The 18,114-nt window shown below is 46.2% G+C and overlaps 1 protein-coding gene and 2 non-coding genes across 4 annotated transcripts in view; 2 read left to right on the forward strand and 1 right to left on the reverse strand.

Annotated features, from left to right (window-relative positions):
- Poldip3 (DNA polymerase delta interacting protein 3) overlaps window positions 1-15,830 on the reverse strand; it is a 28,428-nt gene extending 12,598 nt beyond the window's left edge. Inside the window, exons 1-2 of one of the 2 annotated variants that reach the window (NM_001130506.1) lie at window positions 15,658-15,811; window positions 59-449 (exon numbers count right to left, since the gene is read on the reverse strand). In NM_001130506.1, the coding sequence (NP_001123978.1) occupies window positions 59-449; window positions 15,658-15,716 (450 nt within the window). In that variant the 5' untranslated portion in view covers window positions 15,717-15,811. Of the gene's footprint in view, window positions 1-58; window positions 450-15,657 lie in introns of both variants that reach the window. The other variant, XM_006242090.3, reaches the window with a different exon arrangement.
- A 270-nt stretch (window positions 15,831-16,100) lies between these two features.
- Rnu12 (RNA, U12 small nuclear) lies at window positions 16,101-16,251 on the forward strand. The gene has a single exon (XR_005487719.1). It is a non-coding gene; the product is annotated as a U12 minor spliceosomal RNA (small nuclear RNA).
- A 230-nt stretch (window positions 16,252-16,481) lies between these two features.
- Trnap-agg38 (transfer RNA proline (anticodon AGG) 38) lies at window positions 16,482-16,563 on the forward strand. Its single transcript has one exon. It is a non-coding gene; the product is annotated as a tRNA-Pro (tRNA).
- Window positions 16,564-18,114: the final 1,551 nt, after the last annotated feature.

Raw genomic sequence — 18,114 nt, forward strand, 5'->3', positions numbered from 1 at the left:
TGCACACGTCTAGCTTCTCCCTGGGATTTTGAAATGCTGGAGGAGAGCCACAACCTACCTGAATAGTTTTGGTGAGTTTCAGAGCGGGGGTCACAGTCCCAATGGGCGGGCTTGTGAATGTAGCAGGGGATCTCCTCTTCAAGCTGATCTTCTCCCGGGCATCAGCCACCTGGCGGGGCTTCTGGGGCACCGTGTTCTGCTGCTTTCGTGAGTTCAGCATCTCTCTGGCATCCTGTACTTTTCCTTTGATCCGAAACCGGGCATCTTTCTGCAAAAGCTTTTCCCGGGCATCTTTGACACCCAGCTTGAGCCGAGCATCTGAGAGGCCAATCTTCTGCCGGGCGTCAAATCTCTGCTGGAAGGTGGCTGTGCGAGCTGGTTGGCTAAGAAGACTATGCTGGATCCCAACTCGAGATCGGACGCCTCCAATTCCTGGTCTGACACTGAGCCTGCAAACATATTAAAACAGTAAGTGGATCTGGGGCTCAATAGCAGCCCATGGAGGAGAGTTGGGAGACACTGAGCAAAAAGCTTGTTCTGGAATTTCCAGAACCCTGCTGGCACCCAAACACACAGAAACAAGTACTTCTTCTGTACCTCAGGCTTTTCACTTTGCCTCATAAATGGAACCACGGAGAACCCATCACCAGTTAAAACTGTTTGCTCCCTTGATCCTGCTTTTAGTCAACCCTTCATACACCTTGGAATATCTATTACTGTGCCTGCTTTCTGTGTGGAAAGAAGGCAGACCTGGTGAAGATGCCTCTTAAAACAAATGGTGCCTCTATGTAGGCAGGCGCCTCTTAGCAGAACTAAGGAGGCCAACCTGCAGGCCTCAGCACTCAAAAGGCTAGCAGAACGAAGATAAAGGTTGTACCAGCCACACAAGCAATGCTTGCAATCAGAGCATTTGAGAGATTGAGGTAAGAAGACTATTGAGTTCAAGGCTGGTCTGAACTAGACTGCAAAACACAGTTCAAAAAAAAAAAAAATCTAAAGTAGAATTCAGCTCAGGGGCTGGAGAGATGGCTCAGTGGTTAAGAGCACTGACTGCTCTTCCAGAGGTCATGAGTTCAAATCCCAGCAACCACATGGTGGCTCACAACCATCTGTAATGAGATTCGATGCCCTCTTCTGGTGTGTCGGAGGACAGTGACAGTGTATATATATAATAAATAAATCTTTAAAAAAAAAAAAAAGAATTCAGCTCAGTAGTTAAGACTGTTACTCTAGCAGTGAACCTAAGTTCAGCTCCCAGTACTGGCATGGTTGGTGGTTGTGTGGTGACTTGAAAATGTATGGCTCAGGGAGTGTGGCATTATTAGGAAGTGTGGCCTTGTTGGAGTAAGTGTATCCCTTTGGAGGTGGGGTTTAAGACCCTTCTAGCTGCCTGGAAGACAGACTTCTAGCTGCATTCAGATCAAGACGTGGAACTCTTTTTTTTTTTTTTTGCAATTTTTTTTTTTATTAACTTGAGTATTTCTTATTTACATTTCGAGTGTTATTCCCTTTCCCGGTTTACGGGCCAATATCCCCCTAACCCCTCCCCCTCCCCTTCTTTATGGGTGTTCCCCTCCCCATCCTCCCCCCATTGCCATCCTCCCCCCATTGCCGCCCTCCCAAGACGTGGAACTCTTGTCTCCTTCATTACCATGCCTGCCTAGATACTGCCATGTTTCCCCGCCTTTATGATCACGGACTGAACCTCTGAACCTGTAGGCAGCCCTGATTAAATGCTGTCCTTTATAAGAGTTGCCTTGGTCATGGTGTCTTGTCACAGCAATGGAAACAGTGATTGATACAGTAGTCTGCAACCATCCCTAACTCCAATTCCAGGGGATCCAATGCTCTATTCTGACCTCCAAAGGGCACATATATGGTACAAACACATATATTATATATATTCATATAAAATACTCATATACATGAAACAAGTTAATCTAAAAAAAAAAGCTGTTCAGTAACAAAAATATACAATTTCAGAATCTCCTAAAACTGAAAAGGAAGGCTGGAGAGATGGTGTGGTGGTTAAACGCACTTGCTATTCTTCCTGGCCCAAGTTTGTTTCCCAGCACCCACACAAGGTGGCCTATAACCAACACCCTGCAACTCCAGCTACAGAAGGTATGATGCCTCTTTCTAGCCTGCCTCTTCAGGCACCACATGCAAAGGTACACACACACACATGCATACACATAAATCAAAAATATCATTTCTAAAGATCAGAAATGAGCTGGGCAGTGGTAGTGTATATCTTTAATCCCAGCACTTAGGAGGGAGACAGGCAATTCGAGGCCAGCCTGGTCTACACAATGAGTTCCAGGACAGCCAGGGCTACACAGAGAAACCCTGTCTCAAAAAAACGGGGGGGGGGGGGGGATATGAATTAAAGTCCATTAATCAGCCCTGTTCCTGTGGCCTACAGTGGTTGGAGACCACATGCTCTGCTGAGTGAAGCACAGGAGTCTGCAGGTTTCTCCTGCCTGGCCTTCCTACCTGCTCAACCAGCAGACCTCTTCCCATTCCAGCCCATATAGTTAAGCAAGCACTGCTAACTAAGGCGGGCATCCTTTCTCAAGGTCTATGCCAGCATCTCCTTACTCAGAACCCTCCTTGATTCTCCAAGACAACTTTCCTTTGTGCCTGTTACACCTGTTAATTTCCTTATTTCCTTTCCCCAACCCCAAGCTAGAAGGGGAGAAAGTGGTTCATCTCCTTCCCAGGACCCAGTACTTTAAAAGTAGTACTGTGAGCTGGTGATGCCTCAGAAAGCCCTGTGGTACATCTTGAATTCAGAGCTGTCAGACCCCACCCCAGCTGTGAAAGCCCCCCCCCCCCCCCCGTTTCCCAAGCTCAACATTCTTTCACTTCTGTATCCCTCCCCTCCACTCAAGCCTCTCTGCACCCCGGTGCCCAGAGGGAGGAACCAGCTTCCAAAGCACCCACAGCATTTACCACAATAACTTGTTTATAAGCCTGTGTCTCACCCGTGCCCCACCCCACCGCCGCCCAGCCTGGACTTTCTTTACCTGTGTCAACCCTGCATCACAGGAAGGAAAGGTTCAAAGAACTTTCCAGGAGGTGATCACTGCCATTCACACCATCCAACAGTAACCATCTATCTGGGTCTGAGTCTGACTTGGAGGCACCCTGACCAGGCCCCAGTGGGGGCTTTTATCCCTTCTCTGGATCACAATGTCCCAGAGATTGCAGCAGCCTCCCATGATTAGCTTTGGCTTTGATTCCCCTAAGTCTTAGAGCAGCGGATGCCTCCTCCCTACCCTCAGGCTTCCTTCCCATCTCCCCAGCTGGGGACGATTTGGGCAGTGGGGCTAAGGCGCTCCCAATCCATTTTGCCACTTCTTTTTTGTGTGCTTGGTTCTTGTTCTTTTGTTCATTCCTTGCTTACAACCCGGCTCAGACAGACAGAATCTACATTGGGTTCTAAAGCCTGTTGTTTTTACTGGGTCCCTAACTTTCCCTGACTGTTCTTGGGACTTCTTTATCTTTGGTCTGCATTTGTTTTCTGCCCCACCAAGCTTGGACACTCTTGCCTTTATTTCTACTTTCTCAGTTACCCGTTAGGCTTCCCAAGTTGTCTTATCCCATCTCTAGACAAGCAAATTGGCTGTGGACATACAGGACACTGGGCGTAGACTTGAGACTCGATGGCTTGTGAGTATGGTAATACTGAAAAGCTGTCTCAGGCTGTTTAACTCACTCGAATGGCTCTGTGGATGGTGTTTGGTCTGCCTGCTTCACACACAGGTCTCCTCATCTCAACACTTCCTCCAAAGCCTCTGTCAGGAGCCAGGCTGGCCCTAACTCCCCGACAGGGAGAAGAACACAACAGGCCAAGAAAAACATGTACTTACAAACAGCCAAGAGGTAAGCTATTTCCAACGGAGGCTACTGTTGATTATTTCATGGTATGAAAGTGCCATAATAAAACGAGCTGACATGATGCCCACACATGGAAAGGATAAGAGAGACCCTCTGTCCGAAATCTCTCAGTAACCCCAGCATCGCAGTTTCAATGGGGCTCCCTCAAATAAATTCTGTCAGATGATTTAAACATGAATTTAATGATGATTATGATATTAAAAAAAAAAAAACTCTACATGCTACATAAGCTACAGAGGCTGCCTTATGTTTTCTGTAAGATTTTACCTGGACACTTACAAGGCCTAATGGTTTAACAAATGTACACATGTGATACTGACTTACTGCATTACTCTGTGTAACTTGAATTCAACCTTCTCTTGTAAGGTGATGTTGCACAATACCTTCCAAGCTAAATGTCAGCCATCTTCAGAACCTCAACTGTACCTGCTTAAAACAGTTGGGCTTATTAAATATTATAGTCCGGGGTTGGGGATTTAGCTCAGTGGTAGAGCGCTTGCCTAGCAAGCGCAAGGCCCTGGGTTCGGTCCCCAGCTCTGAAAAAAAAAAAGAAAAAAAAATATTATAGTCCTTCAAAAAGAAAGACAAGATCATTGAACTGTCACTTGAGTATCCAGTTACTCCTCCTAGCTGGTTATGCGCAATTAGGCCCAAATTATGAGAGACCTCAAGGTTTTATGGGTACACAGGCTTTAAAAACTAAGAAACAGGAGAAGGTCCACCTATGCAGCAATGAAGAAACCCTGAGTAAAGTACCAACTATTGCCACACCTCTCCTAGAAAAGTTTCTTGTGAGTGATGAGTGTGACTGTTACAGTTCATGATACAATTTTTTTAAAAGACTCATCTATTTTATGTATGTGAGTACACTGTCGCTGTCTTTAGACAATCCAGAAGAGGACATCGGATTCCATCACAGATGGTTGGGAGCCACCATGTGGTTGCTGGGAATTGAACTCAGGACCTCTGGAAGAGCAGTCAGTGCTCTTAACCACTGAGCCATATATTAATCAGGTCAGATGGATATATAAAAGTTAAAATGACTAAATAAGGGTTTTCTAGCTCTCTGAATATTCCAACTCTAGAAAACTTAAAACCTACAACAAAAGCTACTAGTTCAAACATTCATACGTGTACAAACTCCAAAGGTTATAATGGTCTGTTCATGTTAACAAAATCTGACTTAAAGATGCGTCTACATCTTACTTAACTTTTTGCCTCCCCAAGGACTACAGGTATAGTCTAAAGTTTATTTTGATACTAAAAGAGCTTCAATTCAAAACCTGTAATTTTTAAGACAAACTTAACAGATAAAAATTATAAAATGCTGTTTGTCTGGGTTTGGTTTTTTTCAGACAGAATTTCTTCTGTGTAGCCCTGGCTGTCCTGAAACTTGCTTTGTGGACCAGACTGGCCTCAAACTCAGAGATCTGCCTGCTTCTGCTTCCCAAGTACTGGGATTAAAGGTATGTGCCACCATGCCAACCTTAAAATCCTAACTTAGAATTTACTTGTTATAAACTTTTAAAAGTAACTAAGACATGCAAGCTAAGGGTTAGTAAGCTGGTAAATTACTAAACTCTCTAGAGAACTGTAGTCATGCTGGGTTCACATGTGACTCAAGTTAGAGATGAGCTTGGAAGGAGAGACTAATTTATTTCTCTCATACATAGTCTTCTGTATGTGTTGTCAAGACTGAATCAAATAACTCAAAATAAGTTTTAAAGTTCTAGCTTGTTCAATGTAAAATAATATGTTTTAACTAAAAAACTGGTTATGGGCCCAGAGATCCCACCCATGGATAGGGCAAAAGACACCCAGAGGCTCAGGTGTCACTAAGGTGAGCGAGTAAGTGGTGGAGAAGAGAAAGAGAAGCAGAGGCTGTGTGCACAGTGAAGAGAGGGAGGAACACCCTGATGTGAGTAGCCTGTGAGGCCACCTGAGGCCACCTGAGGCCATGGTGAAGTCCTGGCCCTGTAGCAGTGGGGTTCTGTGTTGATGTTCATGGCCCACATTACCACCAAAGGCCATAAGGACACCCCTGGTCTGGGTTGCTGCCTAGGACCATGTTGATTTCCCAGGGCTGTACAGAGCAGGCCTCACCTCCCAATGGCTGTGGCCCTTGCCCCTCACCTGGGCAGCACACTAGAGCTGGCCCTGGTGATACAAGTACAATGAGCCCCAAGGGCACAGGACAGGACAGTTCTGGAGACCTGGTCCTGGTGTCACAATCAAGGAAAAGCTGCAGGCTGATCGACTCAGCTACCACCCAGGCCCAGGCCCAGGGCTCTGAGCTGCCCGCCCTAACATCTACCCCATCTACGACTGCTGGAGCCCGTCAAAGGTCTGGTTCTGCAGAACCAAAGCTGCAGGACGACCATGACACAAGATATCTGAGGGAGTTCCAGTGAGGATCCAGTATTTGTTCTACTCTTTTTTTTTTTCTTTTTTTCTTTTTTTTTTTTTTTTTTTTTTTTTCAGAGCTGGGGACCGAACCTAGGGCCTTGCGCTCTACCACTGAGCTAAATCCCCAACCCCGAGGATCCAGTATTAATAGTGCAGCAGAAGCCAGAGGCTTCAAACCAGACCAATGATTCACGGCAATGAACATATGCAAGTAAAGGCATTTGGGAAAAGGTCATACTGCGTGACACATCACAGCAAAATGTTTTTATTCTTTTTCTTTAAATTTATTCTATTTTCGGTTTTCTTTGGAGGGGGAGGTTTCTTTGGACCGACGGAGGGCTGATATGGAGGGATGGGAAGTTGAGTGGGATTGGGGTGCATGATGTGAAATTCTCTCTCAAACACCAATAAGAAGTTTAAGACAATGGCTATGAAAATTAAATGAGTAAAATAGGCTACATTTATAATATATTTGCATGTAGGCTGTCTGCAGGACCAAATCGTTCCCTTGGATGACACAACCGCACCAGAGTAAGTTGCACACTAGACTCTTACAGAATAAGGATGCTGGGAAAATATGGCAGGCCAAGCCCTGCTGCTCATCTCGGACTCAGTAGGCCAAACAAGAAAAAAAAAAAACCTCTGTAGTGAGGATGAATTACTTCTCACCTATGTGACAGGGGAATGAATTCTCTGCCTGTGAGAGAGTCTACAGAGTCTACATTCACATCCTAAATGCCTCAAACAACAGAGAAGCAAGCAGCAATTGCTCTACCCCCAGTGTCCTGAACTGAGGCCATGAGGATCCTATGAGCAGTGGGAACCTGTATGTAAGCCCACCTACCAACTGGTACAGGACCTGCATACCATTTCTACTGGCCACCAAACTTACAGCTTTGGATATTTATTCTGACTATCCAAGGGATATCTCTGAAAACTTTGATAGACAATCCTATAAAAAAAATGACAAGAGTTCTATTTCTCTTTTAAATTGCCAACTAGGTGCTGAATTTAGCTGAAATTAAGCTTCTCTTTACAAAGTTTCCAGGTGCTTTTCCTTATGCAGGAGTCTGACACAATAAATTCCTAATTAAAGTTACCTTACCCTCCAATAAAACTCAGATCCATAATCTGGCTGGATTTAACTTTACTAAACAAAATTCAGGTTAATTTTGTCTCTTAATGTTCCCACAAGGTTGTACGGTTGGTTATTCCCTCTTGATTTTTCTGGATCTTAGCCATTTGTTGAGTTTTACTGGTCCCCTGGATGGACCCTCCTTTGAGGCACTTTAACTGCTGCCCTTTCTACACTGTCCCCCTTGTCAGAGAAATCTGCACTGTAAACTGCTAAAAGTACTTTGGGTGATCTCTGAAGGGAGATCCAATTCATCCTTCGTTTTGCCTACACAGAACTACATACATCAGATGGACTGAAGCCTTTCTAAATCAATTAACTTCTGTTAAAACTTAAAGAGAAATTTGAGATCTGCTTGACGCACAACTCCTCTGGCTGTTGCAGGAGGCCATGACTAGTTCTGACTCCAGCTGAGGATGGAATTTGCACTCTCCTCCAAAAAATGCTGCTGCTTCCATACCAACAAGTTACACCTGATTTGAGATGGGGCCCAAAGACACATGGATCATACAAACCTTCAACCACAGGCTTTCTCATATGTATACATAGGCCCTTCTTTCATCCTTCTCATCCCCACAGTCACATTTTTACCCTGTCTTAAGTGTTTACCCTTTGAACTTCCCCCTAGACCCATAGGAAAGGTTCCATGTAAGCCCTGCTCTTCCAATGGCTCTCACCCTACAAGTGATAGGGCTCCAACAGGTACGACCCAGCCAATTGACCAACAAGATGAAGAAAGACCTGACCTTGGTACAACAAAGCATCATTACCCTGCAAAATCAAATAGATCCTTTGGCTCCAGTGGTCCTCCAAAACCACAGAGGACTACACTTAAGGACTGCTGAAAGGGACCTATCTGTGCCTTCCTAAGAGAAAACTGTTTTTATACAAAACAATCTGGCCCAAAAGAGAAAACGCTAAGCAACTATTAGAAAGAACCAAACACTGAGAAAGGGTAGACAATACTTTCTGGAAGGACACTGCTTGGGGACCATGGATTACCCCCTTGGCAGCCTAATCACTATGACTGTGTTAACTTTATCCTTTGGTCCCTGCCCTTTCAGCTTTCTCACCAAGCTCTATACACTACAAGCACAAACACTATAAGCTTTCACCAACCAGAGGGTCACAGAATTCTTCATGGGGGAAAACTACCAGCCCCTATCCCACCTAAAAGGAACTTCAATATCCCCCACCCCCACCCCCACCCCCACCCCCACCGAGACTGTCATACCCCCCTCCAGCTGGAAGAAACCTCCATGAAACTATCCTCTACTACCACTCTTCCAGAGTCTGGGTAACAGCCTCGGGTCATCGGGTCAATCAGGGGCCTTAAAGAACTAGGTTTAAGGGTTGGGGATTTAGCTCAGTGGTAGAGCGCTTGCCTAGCAAGCACAAGGCCCTGGGTTCGGTCCCCAGCTCCGAAAAAGAGAAAAGAAAAAAAAAAAAAAAAAAAAGAACTAGGTTTAGCCCCAGCCTGACTAGTCTGCTCCTCCGGCAGAGACCACATGCCCAGTATAAAAACTCAATTTTCTGATACCTGCCCATACATGTGTACATGTCCCCAGCCTCTTTAAGTGTGTTTGTTCAGCTTTCATCCCGCAGGAAGGTTGTGTCCCCTCACTACTCCAACAAAGTAGCCTCAGGCTGCTGAGATCAAGTGTTTCTGCTTCTCTGTCTCATCTCTCAAACAAACTAACAAAGGGAATCTGGTGGCATTCTAGACATCATAATCATAACCATCAAGATCGCTTTCAAAAGTTATGTTATCCATTTCATCAATCATTTAAGCAATGAAACATTACTGTCAGAAAGAGGGAGGGGCTAGAAAGAGACTGGCTAAGATCATTTGCCACTCTTTCGAGAGCACCAGAGTTCAGTTCCTAGCACTCACTTCAGCAGCTGACAAGTAACTACAATTCAAGTTTCAGGGGATCTGACAACCGCCTCTGGCCCATCAAAAGCACCAGGCATGCATGTACATGCAGGTAAATAACCAAAACATAAAGTAAAAAAGCTTTTTGAGATAGTCTCTTGGTGTAGCTCCAGCTATCTTGGAACTCACTACGTAGATCAGGCTGGCCTCAAACTCACAGAGATACCTGCCTCTGCCTCCTAGTACTGGGACTAAAGGTATGGGATACTATACTGGCTAGGTAAATCTTTAAAACCAAACAAAACACCAAACCCTACACCACAAGCTTGTAAACAGGATTACTGTAATAATCGAGATTACCCTAATCCTAGGCACTACTGGTGAAGAATAGATCTGAATGTCCCTCTAGCTATTTAAAATACCAACAAATAGCATTATTGACGTGAATTTTCAAAGTAAAGATGACTACTGCCCCTAGGTGGAGCACCATCTTAGGGTTCTAGTCTTACTCAGGGACAAAGCACACTCTCCTACACATGAAGAACACTGGACGAAAGTGCTTGGCTGCTCACATAGAAATCACCAAGACATCCTGGACTGACATTTTCACCTATAGTAATAATGCCTTGCATGGTGACAGGGATATACTGAGAAAAACAGGACAGTAATAAAAACAGCTCAGGGGGTTGGGGATTTAGCTCAGTGGTAGAGTGCTTGCCTAGGAAGCACAAGGCCCTGGGTTCGGTCCCCAGCTCCGAAAAAAAAAGAACCAAAAAAAAAAAAAATAAAATAAAAAAAAAAATAAAAACAGCTCAGCATGGCCATGTCACACAACCCTAGAGGCCACCTTCATGTGTGCTACTTGTCAACTGGACACCTAGAGTGCATTTGTGGAGGGGAGGAGCTGGCAGTTAGGGATGTAGGCGCTGCTCCTGCTGGGAGTAGCTACCTTTGCAATTTGATGCATTCATTCCCTGGTTACACGAGTTCTTTCAACTCCTTTCACAGCTTTGGGAGCTTCTGTGTCCCAGCTTTTTATAATCACATCTCTGCTTTCTGCATGGAAAGACAGCTATTCATCCCAGCAGGCAGCAGCTAGTTACAAGACAGGCATTAGTCATCAGGAATTCTTCAAATAAACACTCCAGCTAGGGGCAGGCCTCCTCAGTCAATTGTGTTACCCGCCCCAGAACTGCTGAAGACTAACAAAGCGTCCCTATGGGGAGGTCTTAGTCTCACCCCATCTCTAGACCTGCGGCCTCACACTCCATTTTAGGAACTACTGAGTTCTGCATGTTTGTCTTTGGGAAGGTAAGGGAGGGTGCCTTTGAGCAGGACTCCTTTTTTCTTTTTTATGTATATAGTGTTCTGCCTGCAGAACAGAAAAGGGTACCAGATCTCACTATGGATGGTGATGAGCTACCATGTGGTTGCTGGAAATTGAACTCAGGACCTCTGGAAGAGCAGTCGGGGCTCTTAACAGCTGAGCCATCTTTCTCTAGCCCTAAGCAGGACTCTTGCTGCCCCACCTTGAACAAGATCACCAGTGCAACTCTGCAATAGCTTTCAAGCACCCATAGCTACTCCTTGAGATCCTGGGAAGGGACACTGTAGACGTCAGGTGGACCCTTCCCACTCCGATTCTCCAACTAGAACCTGGCATACACTGAGGTGTGTAAAGGATAGGAATGCCTTGCCTTCCTGGTTCTGTGGAAGACAGAGCCAAGACTAGCTCCAGATGTCAGATACAAGAGGCTCATGAAAGTAACCCTGAGTTACATTTAAACACACAATGGGGAGTATGTTAGATAATGTGTATGCTGACATCACTAAAAACCATTTATTCATGTGTGTGTGTGGTCATGTATGTAGCACAGCACAAATGTAGAGCTCAGAGGTCAGCTTTCAGGAGTTCAGGATGGAACTCAGGTTGTCAGGCTTGGTGACAAACACTTTAACCTGCCGATCCATTTTACTGGTCCTGAGGTCACTTGGGGGCAGGGGTGGTTTTGTTGACGATTTTATCCATCTTTTATTTTATGGGTTTGTTTGAATGTATGTCTGTGTACCAAGTGCATGGAGAATCCAGGGAAGTCAAGAGGCTTCAGATCCCTACAGACCAGAGTTGTAGAGTTGTACACTGCCATTGGGATCCAATCCAAGCCCACTGGAAGAGCTGCAGCATGGACCCAGCACTGAGATAATTTCTATACAGAGAACCCAAATCAGTAATAAAGACAAGACACCAGGACACATTCCTTTACTGAAAACTTTCCTTCCCCCTGGCTGTGTGTGTGGGGCCACATTTCCTTCATCTTACCTCAACTAGGAGTAACCTTGGGGGCCAGGTCTAGACAGTGGCTGGGCTAATCCACTCTCCTCCACCCACTTCCGCTCCAAAGACTCCTCAAATGGGACACAAAGCTCTAGCACACTCTGACTAGACCAGCAGTGATCCCCAGAACTAGACTAATCAAATTAAAGGGTAGGGCGGTCTCAACTAATTTAATCAGAGACTCTCACATCTAAGGCAGACGTCAAGAGGGGCACAGCCTGTCTCTGTACTAGAGTGATACCTAGCATAGGCCCTTTGCACCTAAAATCACAAGAGACAAGTGTGGGTAGGACAGCAGGGTCTCATCAAGGGACAGATAGATCAAGTGTCCCTCAAACCACTCTTCTCATTCTACAAACACCCATTCTTCCAAGTGTCTGTTCATGATTAACAGGGGGCCCAGGTTATACTGACCTTCTGCTCTATAATGCAGTCCTGCCACGCTCTCTAACCTGGCTAAACTACACAGGCTTCTGCTCTCAGACTGCTGCTGCTCTTGGATTGCAACTCCCTCCCCAGGTCCTGGCTGCACATGGTGTGCCTTGGGGTGTGCAGAGTCTTGTGGTAAGCAGTAGGGAGGGCTTAACAGCCAGGTAAGTCAAAGAAGGCTGTTTTCCCTAGCAGACACTCTGGCTTTTGCCACATCCACCAAAAGGAGAGTGGCTGCTCCGAAAGTCACACACTCTAAATCATTAAACACACAACCAAAATTGCCACAACAGTTAAGTGATTCCTTCTAGAAGCACTCAACAAAGTATTTACTGTTGGAAATGGCATTTCCTTACTGAAACTGTTCAGACTCTTCACAGAACTTGACATGGAGCCCTAATCTAGTGTTTGCTGACTGTGTGAGTGAAATGGAATTTCAGGAAGCTGTAATTCTTGTACTGCCTTCAAGTCTTCCAGAATACGCCAGTCCCAATCCAATCTTCACATAAAAGCAGAATTTTCACACTAAAAAACCACATCATTTTTCTTTAAGCCTTTCCTACATACATGTGGAAAGAGAAGGGCAGTTAACTGGAAAGGTGAGGCTGAACGTCTGATACAGAGCCTTCTTACGCAGTCGTTCCCCATGTAGTCCCCGGCTTCTCTTCCTTCAAGGAAAGCCCCATGACACTGTCTCTGAACACTTACTAGAAGGTGCATTCTCTGTCTTCTGAGACAGGGTCTAGGCAGCTGGTGCTGGGCATCAGGCCTCCTACGTCAGCTTCCCTAGTGCTGAGATCACAGCATGCTCTACCACCCTCAGTTCTAACATGGTACAAACTTTTAAAAAGTTATAGTTCAGATCTAGAATGAAGGGTTGGTTTCTGGATGTTGGTTTTATTTTGGGTTGGAGATGGGGATGGACTGGGTGGTCTATGTAGCTCTAGCTGTCCTGAAACTTTCTCTGTAGACCAAGCAGGCCTTCCTTGAACTTAAGAGACCCAACTGCGTCTGCCTCCAAGTGCTGAGACTAAAGTTGTGTGTCACCATGCCTGATTTGATGGTGCTGTTAAGAAGTGACTGAATCGGGGTTGGGGATTAAGCTCAGTGGTAGAGCGCTTGTCTAGCAAGCGCAAGGCCCTAGGTTCAGTCCCTAGCTCCGGGGGTGGGGTGTGGGGGGGTGGGGGTGTGTGACTGAATCTTGAAGGATTAACCCTACCAGTGGATTACTCCACAGATGAGTTCATAGCTAAATGGGCTATTAGGAGTGAGGCCCACAAGCAGGAAGTAGGGCACCTCCTTTGTAAGGGTGTATTCTTGTTCTTTCACTTCTCCATTCAGTTACCTCAAACCATGAGCCCTTTAGTTGATGAGTACTGTCATAGCAATGTCACAGCTGACAAACATGTAGTTCTCTGAACAACATTCTAACAACACCATTACAAGAACACTATGTGCAGGGGGAACGTATGTGTGTGTGTGTGTGTGTGTGTGTGTGTGTGTGTGTTTGTGTGTCTGGTTCACAACCTGTTCTCCACAACGTCTTCTCCTCCCTGAAGCTGTCCCTACTGCTTCGCTTAAGACTGCACACTCCAAGATGAACCCAATGTTTTATAGATGGCATGGCCTCAGGAACCGAGGGGAAACATCTAACAGCAGAACCTACCAACAGTTAGCAACCTGTACGGCCTGGACAGGTTCAGGTATGCTGGACAACCCAGAACCAACTCCACAGCATTTACCTGAGGGAAGATCTGTGAGACTTGTATTCGCAGACAACAGATGAGAAAACAGCAGAGCGGTGCTAATAAAATGAATGGGTCCCATATTTTGTGTCCACCCAGACTAACAATTCTCAACCCATGGGGTTGAACAACACTTTCACAGGGGTCATCTAAGACCACTGAAAAACAGAGATTCATTACAAATAACAGTATGGAAATTATTAAGTAGCAAAGAAAATCATTTTATGGAAGGGGTCGGTACAGCATGAGGTGCTGTATTAAAGGGTCACAGCATTAGGAAGGTGGGAACCACTGGTCTAACAGTTCTCAGCCTTCCACCATCAACAGTCGCCTTTGGCAATGGCCATGACTCTCCCTTGGTGCAGTTATGAACCAATATACCTGATGTCTGTGCAAGCTTAACATGAAACTAAAATCACCATGAAGAAGTATATATAAGATAATGTCATGTAGTGTCTGGAACACACTGCTGAACTCTGCAAGGAAACACGTTACAAGGCCACTCAAGTGAGTGACCTCCTCACTGATGTGAGTGACCTCCTTACTACTGTGACCTCCTCCCCAGCACTGACTTTATTGGTCTTGTCTTTAAAAACAATGCACCCCTGACCATGGTCACCAAGTGACCTACTCTTGGCCTGGCCATTAATAAAAGGTCTCAAAACCTTAAAATGGCTTAATCATCGTGGCTGTCAACCTCTCAAAGATTATCTCCTTATGATCCAGAAGACAGGTAGGTGACGATATGAGCTGGTAAGCCAGGCAGAGATGGCGGCCGGCGCTGAGATCATTTCGTTTCAGTATGGGAGACAACAGAGTTTACTAGACACAAGCACAGGGAAGGATTGGCATAGCTGAGCAGATAAGAGTCTGGGAAAACAGTTCCTAACATTTACAGCAGCTCAACTATATGCTTGCTGACCACTAGGCGAGTTACCACTTTTTCACATTGCAAATTTATAAAAGCTAGAAATGGCTACCGATGTTTTGAGTCTGTTGGATCTGAATGTCTCAATTAAGACTCCAGAGCATACATCAGTGAATGTCAATGCACTCTCTTGGAACTGTTTTTCTGTCTTTGCCTGAGGCCAATTCAGTTTGTGAAATGGGTGTAAGATAATTAAACAACACCGAAGTGCCTGGAGCACCAGCTACTCAAAACACTGAGGCAGGAGGATCGATTGAGATAAAGAGTTCGAAACCAGCCTGGACAGCCTGGAGGAAGCCAGCTTTTCAAACAGAAGCAAACTCAGCACTTGGGAAATGGGAGGAGGAGGAGGATGCTGGCGTTTAAGGCCCTCCTCAGAGACACAGCGAGTTCGAGGCCTGCGCCGGCTACGTGAGAGCCCGTCTCAAGAAAACAAACGAACGAAAAACCATTACAGACATTCTAGTGAAAGAGCAAGGAAGGCACTTCGCTTATGAAAAAGCTCTTAGCTTAAAACGGGTCGGGCTAACCACAGTGGCGTGAGAGAGCCAGCAGAACTGGCCATGTACAGCTTTGGGTTCCTTGGCTCAACGTCCACACTCAACTCCAAGGGCCTAAAGGCCAAGCAGAGTCTGCGCCACGGTGGTCCCCTAGACCTCGTCCCCGGGAAGCAAGGCCCGCCTTGCCCAGCCCTCAGCTCGCCTGGGCCAGGCCTCCCGGGCCCAGCAGCCAGTGGACTACCTAGCGGCTGGGCCCGCGCGGCCCGGCCAATAAGAAGCGCGGCGGACGCAGGGGGCGGGCACAAGCGGCGTCGCACCCTCAAGCTGTTCCTTCCTCCGCCCCCGAATCCCAAGAAACAGCGAGCCCCACGAGCCTCGAATAAAGGAAAAAGCCGCTCACCGTCCCTTGGTCGCCGTTCCGCGCTTCCGGATGAGCTCGTCCAGCGAGATATCGGCCATCTTGCGCCGCCAAGGTAGCGGAGAGCGGATGAAAGGCCGTCAGCAGCGAGCCCGCCCCTCGGCCGGAGTTATGAGCAGCTTCCGACACCGGAACGACCAACTCTCGCGACAGCTCAAACGAAGCTCGAAACGGAAGGGGTGGAGCCCCGCCCCGTGAGCCTTTGCGGTGCTTGCTTCTAATTTGCATGTAGAAGTGCGAAGCATTATGGATTCTTTTTCCCCCCTTCTCCTTTTACAAATGAGGAGTTAAAGTGATACAAATCCTAAGCCGCTCAAAGAACTATCAAGAAAATAAGTCTGTTAGTCAGACAGACGATCTAACACTCACCATACTTGTAATAAGAATATAATTTCTTACCCCTGAGGAGTGTAGGTAGGTTCCTTATGCCTTAAACTTATGAGTAAGGAAAATAACGATTCGGGGTGACGCCCGAGTCCTCACTGCTTATGTGAGACGAATTTTTGAGCGGGTAAAGGTTGCTATCTAAGGCGACCCGCCTACTTTGCGGGATGCCTAGGTAACGCGATCTGCCCGACCCCTAATATGATAAAAGAATAGAATTTCTGGCAGTTATCCTTGACAGTTAGTTATACCAGGTTGTAACTACGACCCGGAAAATGTAGGTAACATTTTAACACTGCAGCCAGAGGTCCCCTAGAACCGGCAATGACATTGTGAGCCACCTGATGTGTATGTGCGCGCTCGCGCATGTACTCTTATTCACTGCACCATCTCTGCTCCGTCCTACTGTTTTTAAGACAAGGTCTCGGGGTTGGGGATTTAGCTCAGTGGTAGAGCGCTTGCCTAGGAAGCACAAGGCCCTGGGTTCGATCCCCAGCTCCGGAAAAAAAAAAAAAAAAAAAAAGACAAGGTCTCACGAGTGTTTATATCATACCTGACACGAGGCTCCTGTTCCTCCTCCTGTTTCTAAGTGCTCGTTTCACTCGATCATGCCCTGATGTAACTGCCCATGTTGTCAGGTCGTGCTCAGCTTCTGATGAGTGTATGTAGTGTTGATGAGAGAGCTAAGTCAACTGTTTGTCTTCCGAATGTGTAAATGGGGCAAATGAAGGTGGTTGGGTGGACTAACTTGACTGATTTGTTAGTGTTTGGCCTATGAGATAGTTTCTCGTTGGTGAGACAGAACTTCTAGAAGCTGGCCTGATGTAAGAGATGTGCTTGATAATTACGGAACACACAGACCTGGGAACATAGCTCAGATGTAAAGCACAAACTCCAGCACCACAAAATTACACATAAAAATAGGTTTTTGTTTTTTTTTGTTTTTGTTTTTGTTTTTGTTTTTTTAATAAAAACACGATGCTCTTGGGTCAGTCAGTTTCTCATGTCCCCTTGAAATGAACACGTTATGAAAGGAAGGCCTTACTAAGAGACAAGAACCAGTTTCCCATAAGACTATTCACAAGCTTGGCTCAGGAATCCCAGGCTGCTAGTTTGAAATGCCCTATGACTGAAGCCTTGGAAGAGTTGGAACTTTGATCAACTTGGACTGCCCCCTTTCTCAGGACATAGACTCTACAACCAGAAGCCGCCGTCCCTGCTGCCAGGGGCTGGACTACAGGTCCACTAACCAGCCAACTGTTTAAAACAAAAGGCATCAGGGTTCAGTGGAAAGGAAAGCTGAGCAGGATCCAGGAGAACCCTAGGGTTCAGCACTGCATCCAATAACTGGAGAAGCACGTCCTGGTCCTGGTAGTCCATCTTGTCATCTTACTTTAGAGACTGCCAGCATATAACGTGCAGGCAAGCATGCACGCACGCACGCACTCCCAAGGTGAGCAAAGGGACAGCTGCAGGTTTAGCCTCAGTGCTGGGGCCAGTTGAGCTATGCAGAGTACAGGAACAGGCCAGAGGGGTCTTGCCTAGAAGGCCCCGACTGCTCCTGAAGTTGTTAAAATATCTGTTTTCCTCCAGTACATGGGACTATAAGGAAGTCATCTGTAATGGTTACTCCTCGTTGTCAACTTGACTCTATCTGGAACGAACTACAATCCAGATCTGGAAGGCTCACCTGCGATCCTGATCTTGAGGCTGGGAGATTCAAGTTTCTGACCTGGATCTTGGCATGGAGATCTTGAGGCATAGTGGCTATGAATCCCAGGAGACTAAAACAAGATCTCTGAGTTCAAGGTCAGCCTAGGACAAAACAAGTCCCAGATCCAGGCATGGTGGTACACATCTTTAATCTGGGCCACAACTTCTGCTGCAGACCTAAATTAGAAGAAGGAAGATTCTTCTTCACCTGCTTGCATTTACTTGCCAACACATCTACTAGCTTTGTGGGATGGAGCAACTGCTAGATCCTTGGACTTGCCATTCACCACTGACCACTGCTGGGGAGCTGGACTACAGACTGTAAGTTATCATAATAAATCC

This window comes from Rattus norvegicus, chromosome 7, assembly GCF_036323735.1.
Source record: "Rattus norvegicus strain BN/NHsdMcwi chromosome 7, GRCr8, whole genome shotgun sequence".
NCBI classification, from domain to species: domain Eukaryota; kingdom Metazoa; phylum Chordata; class Mammalia; order Rodentia; family Muridae; genus Rattus; species Rattus norvegicus.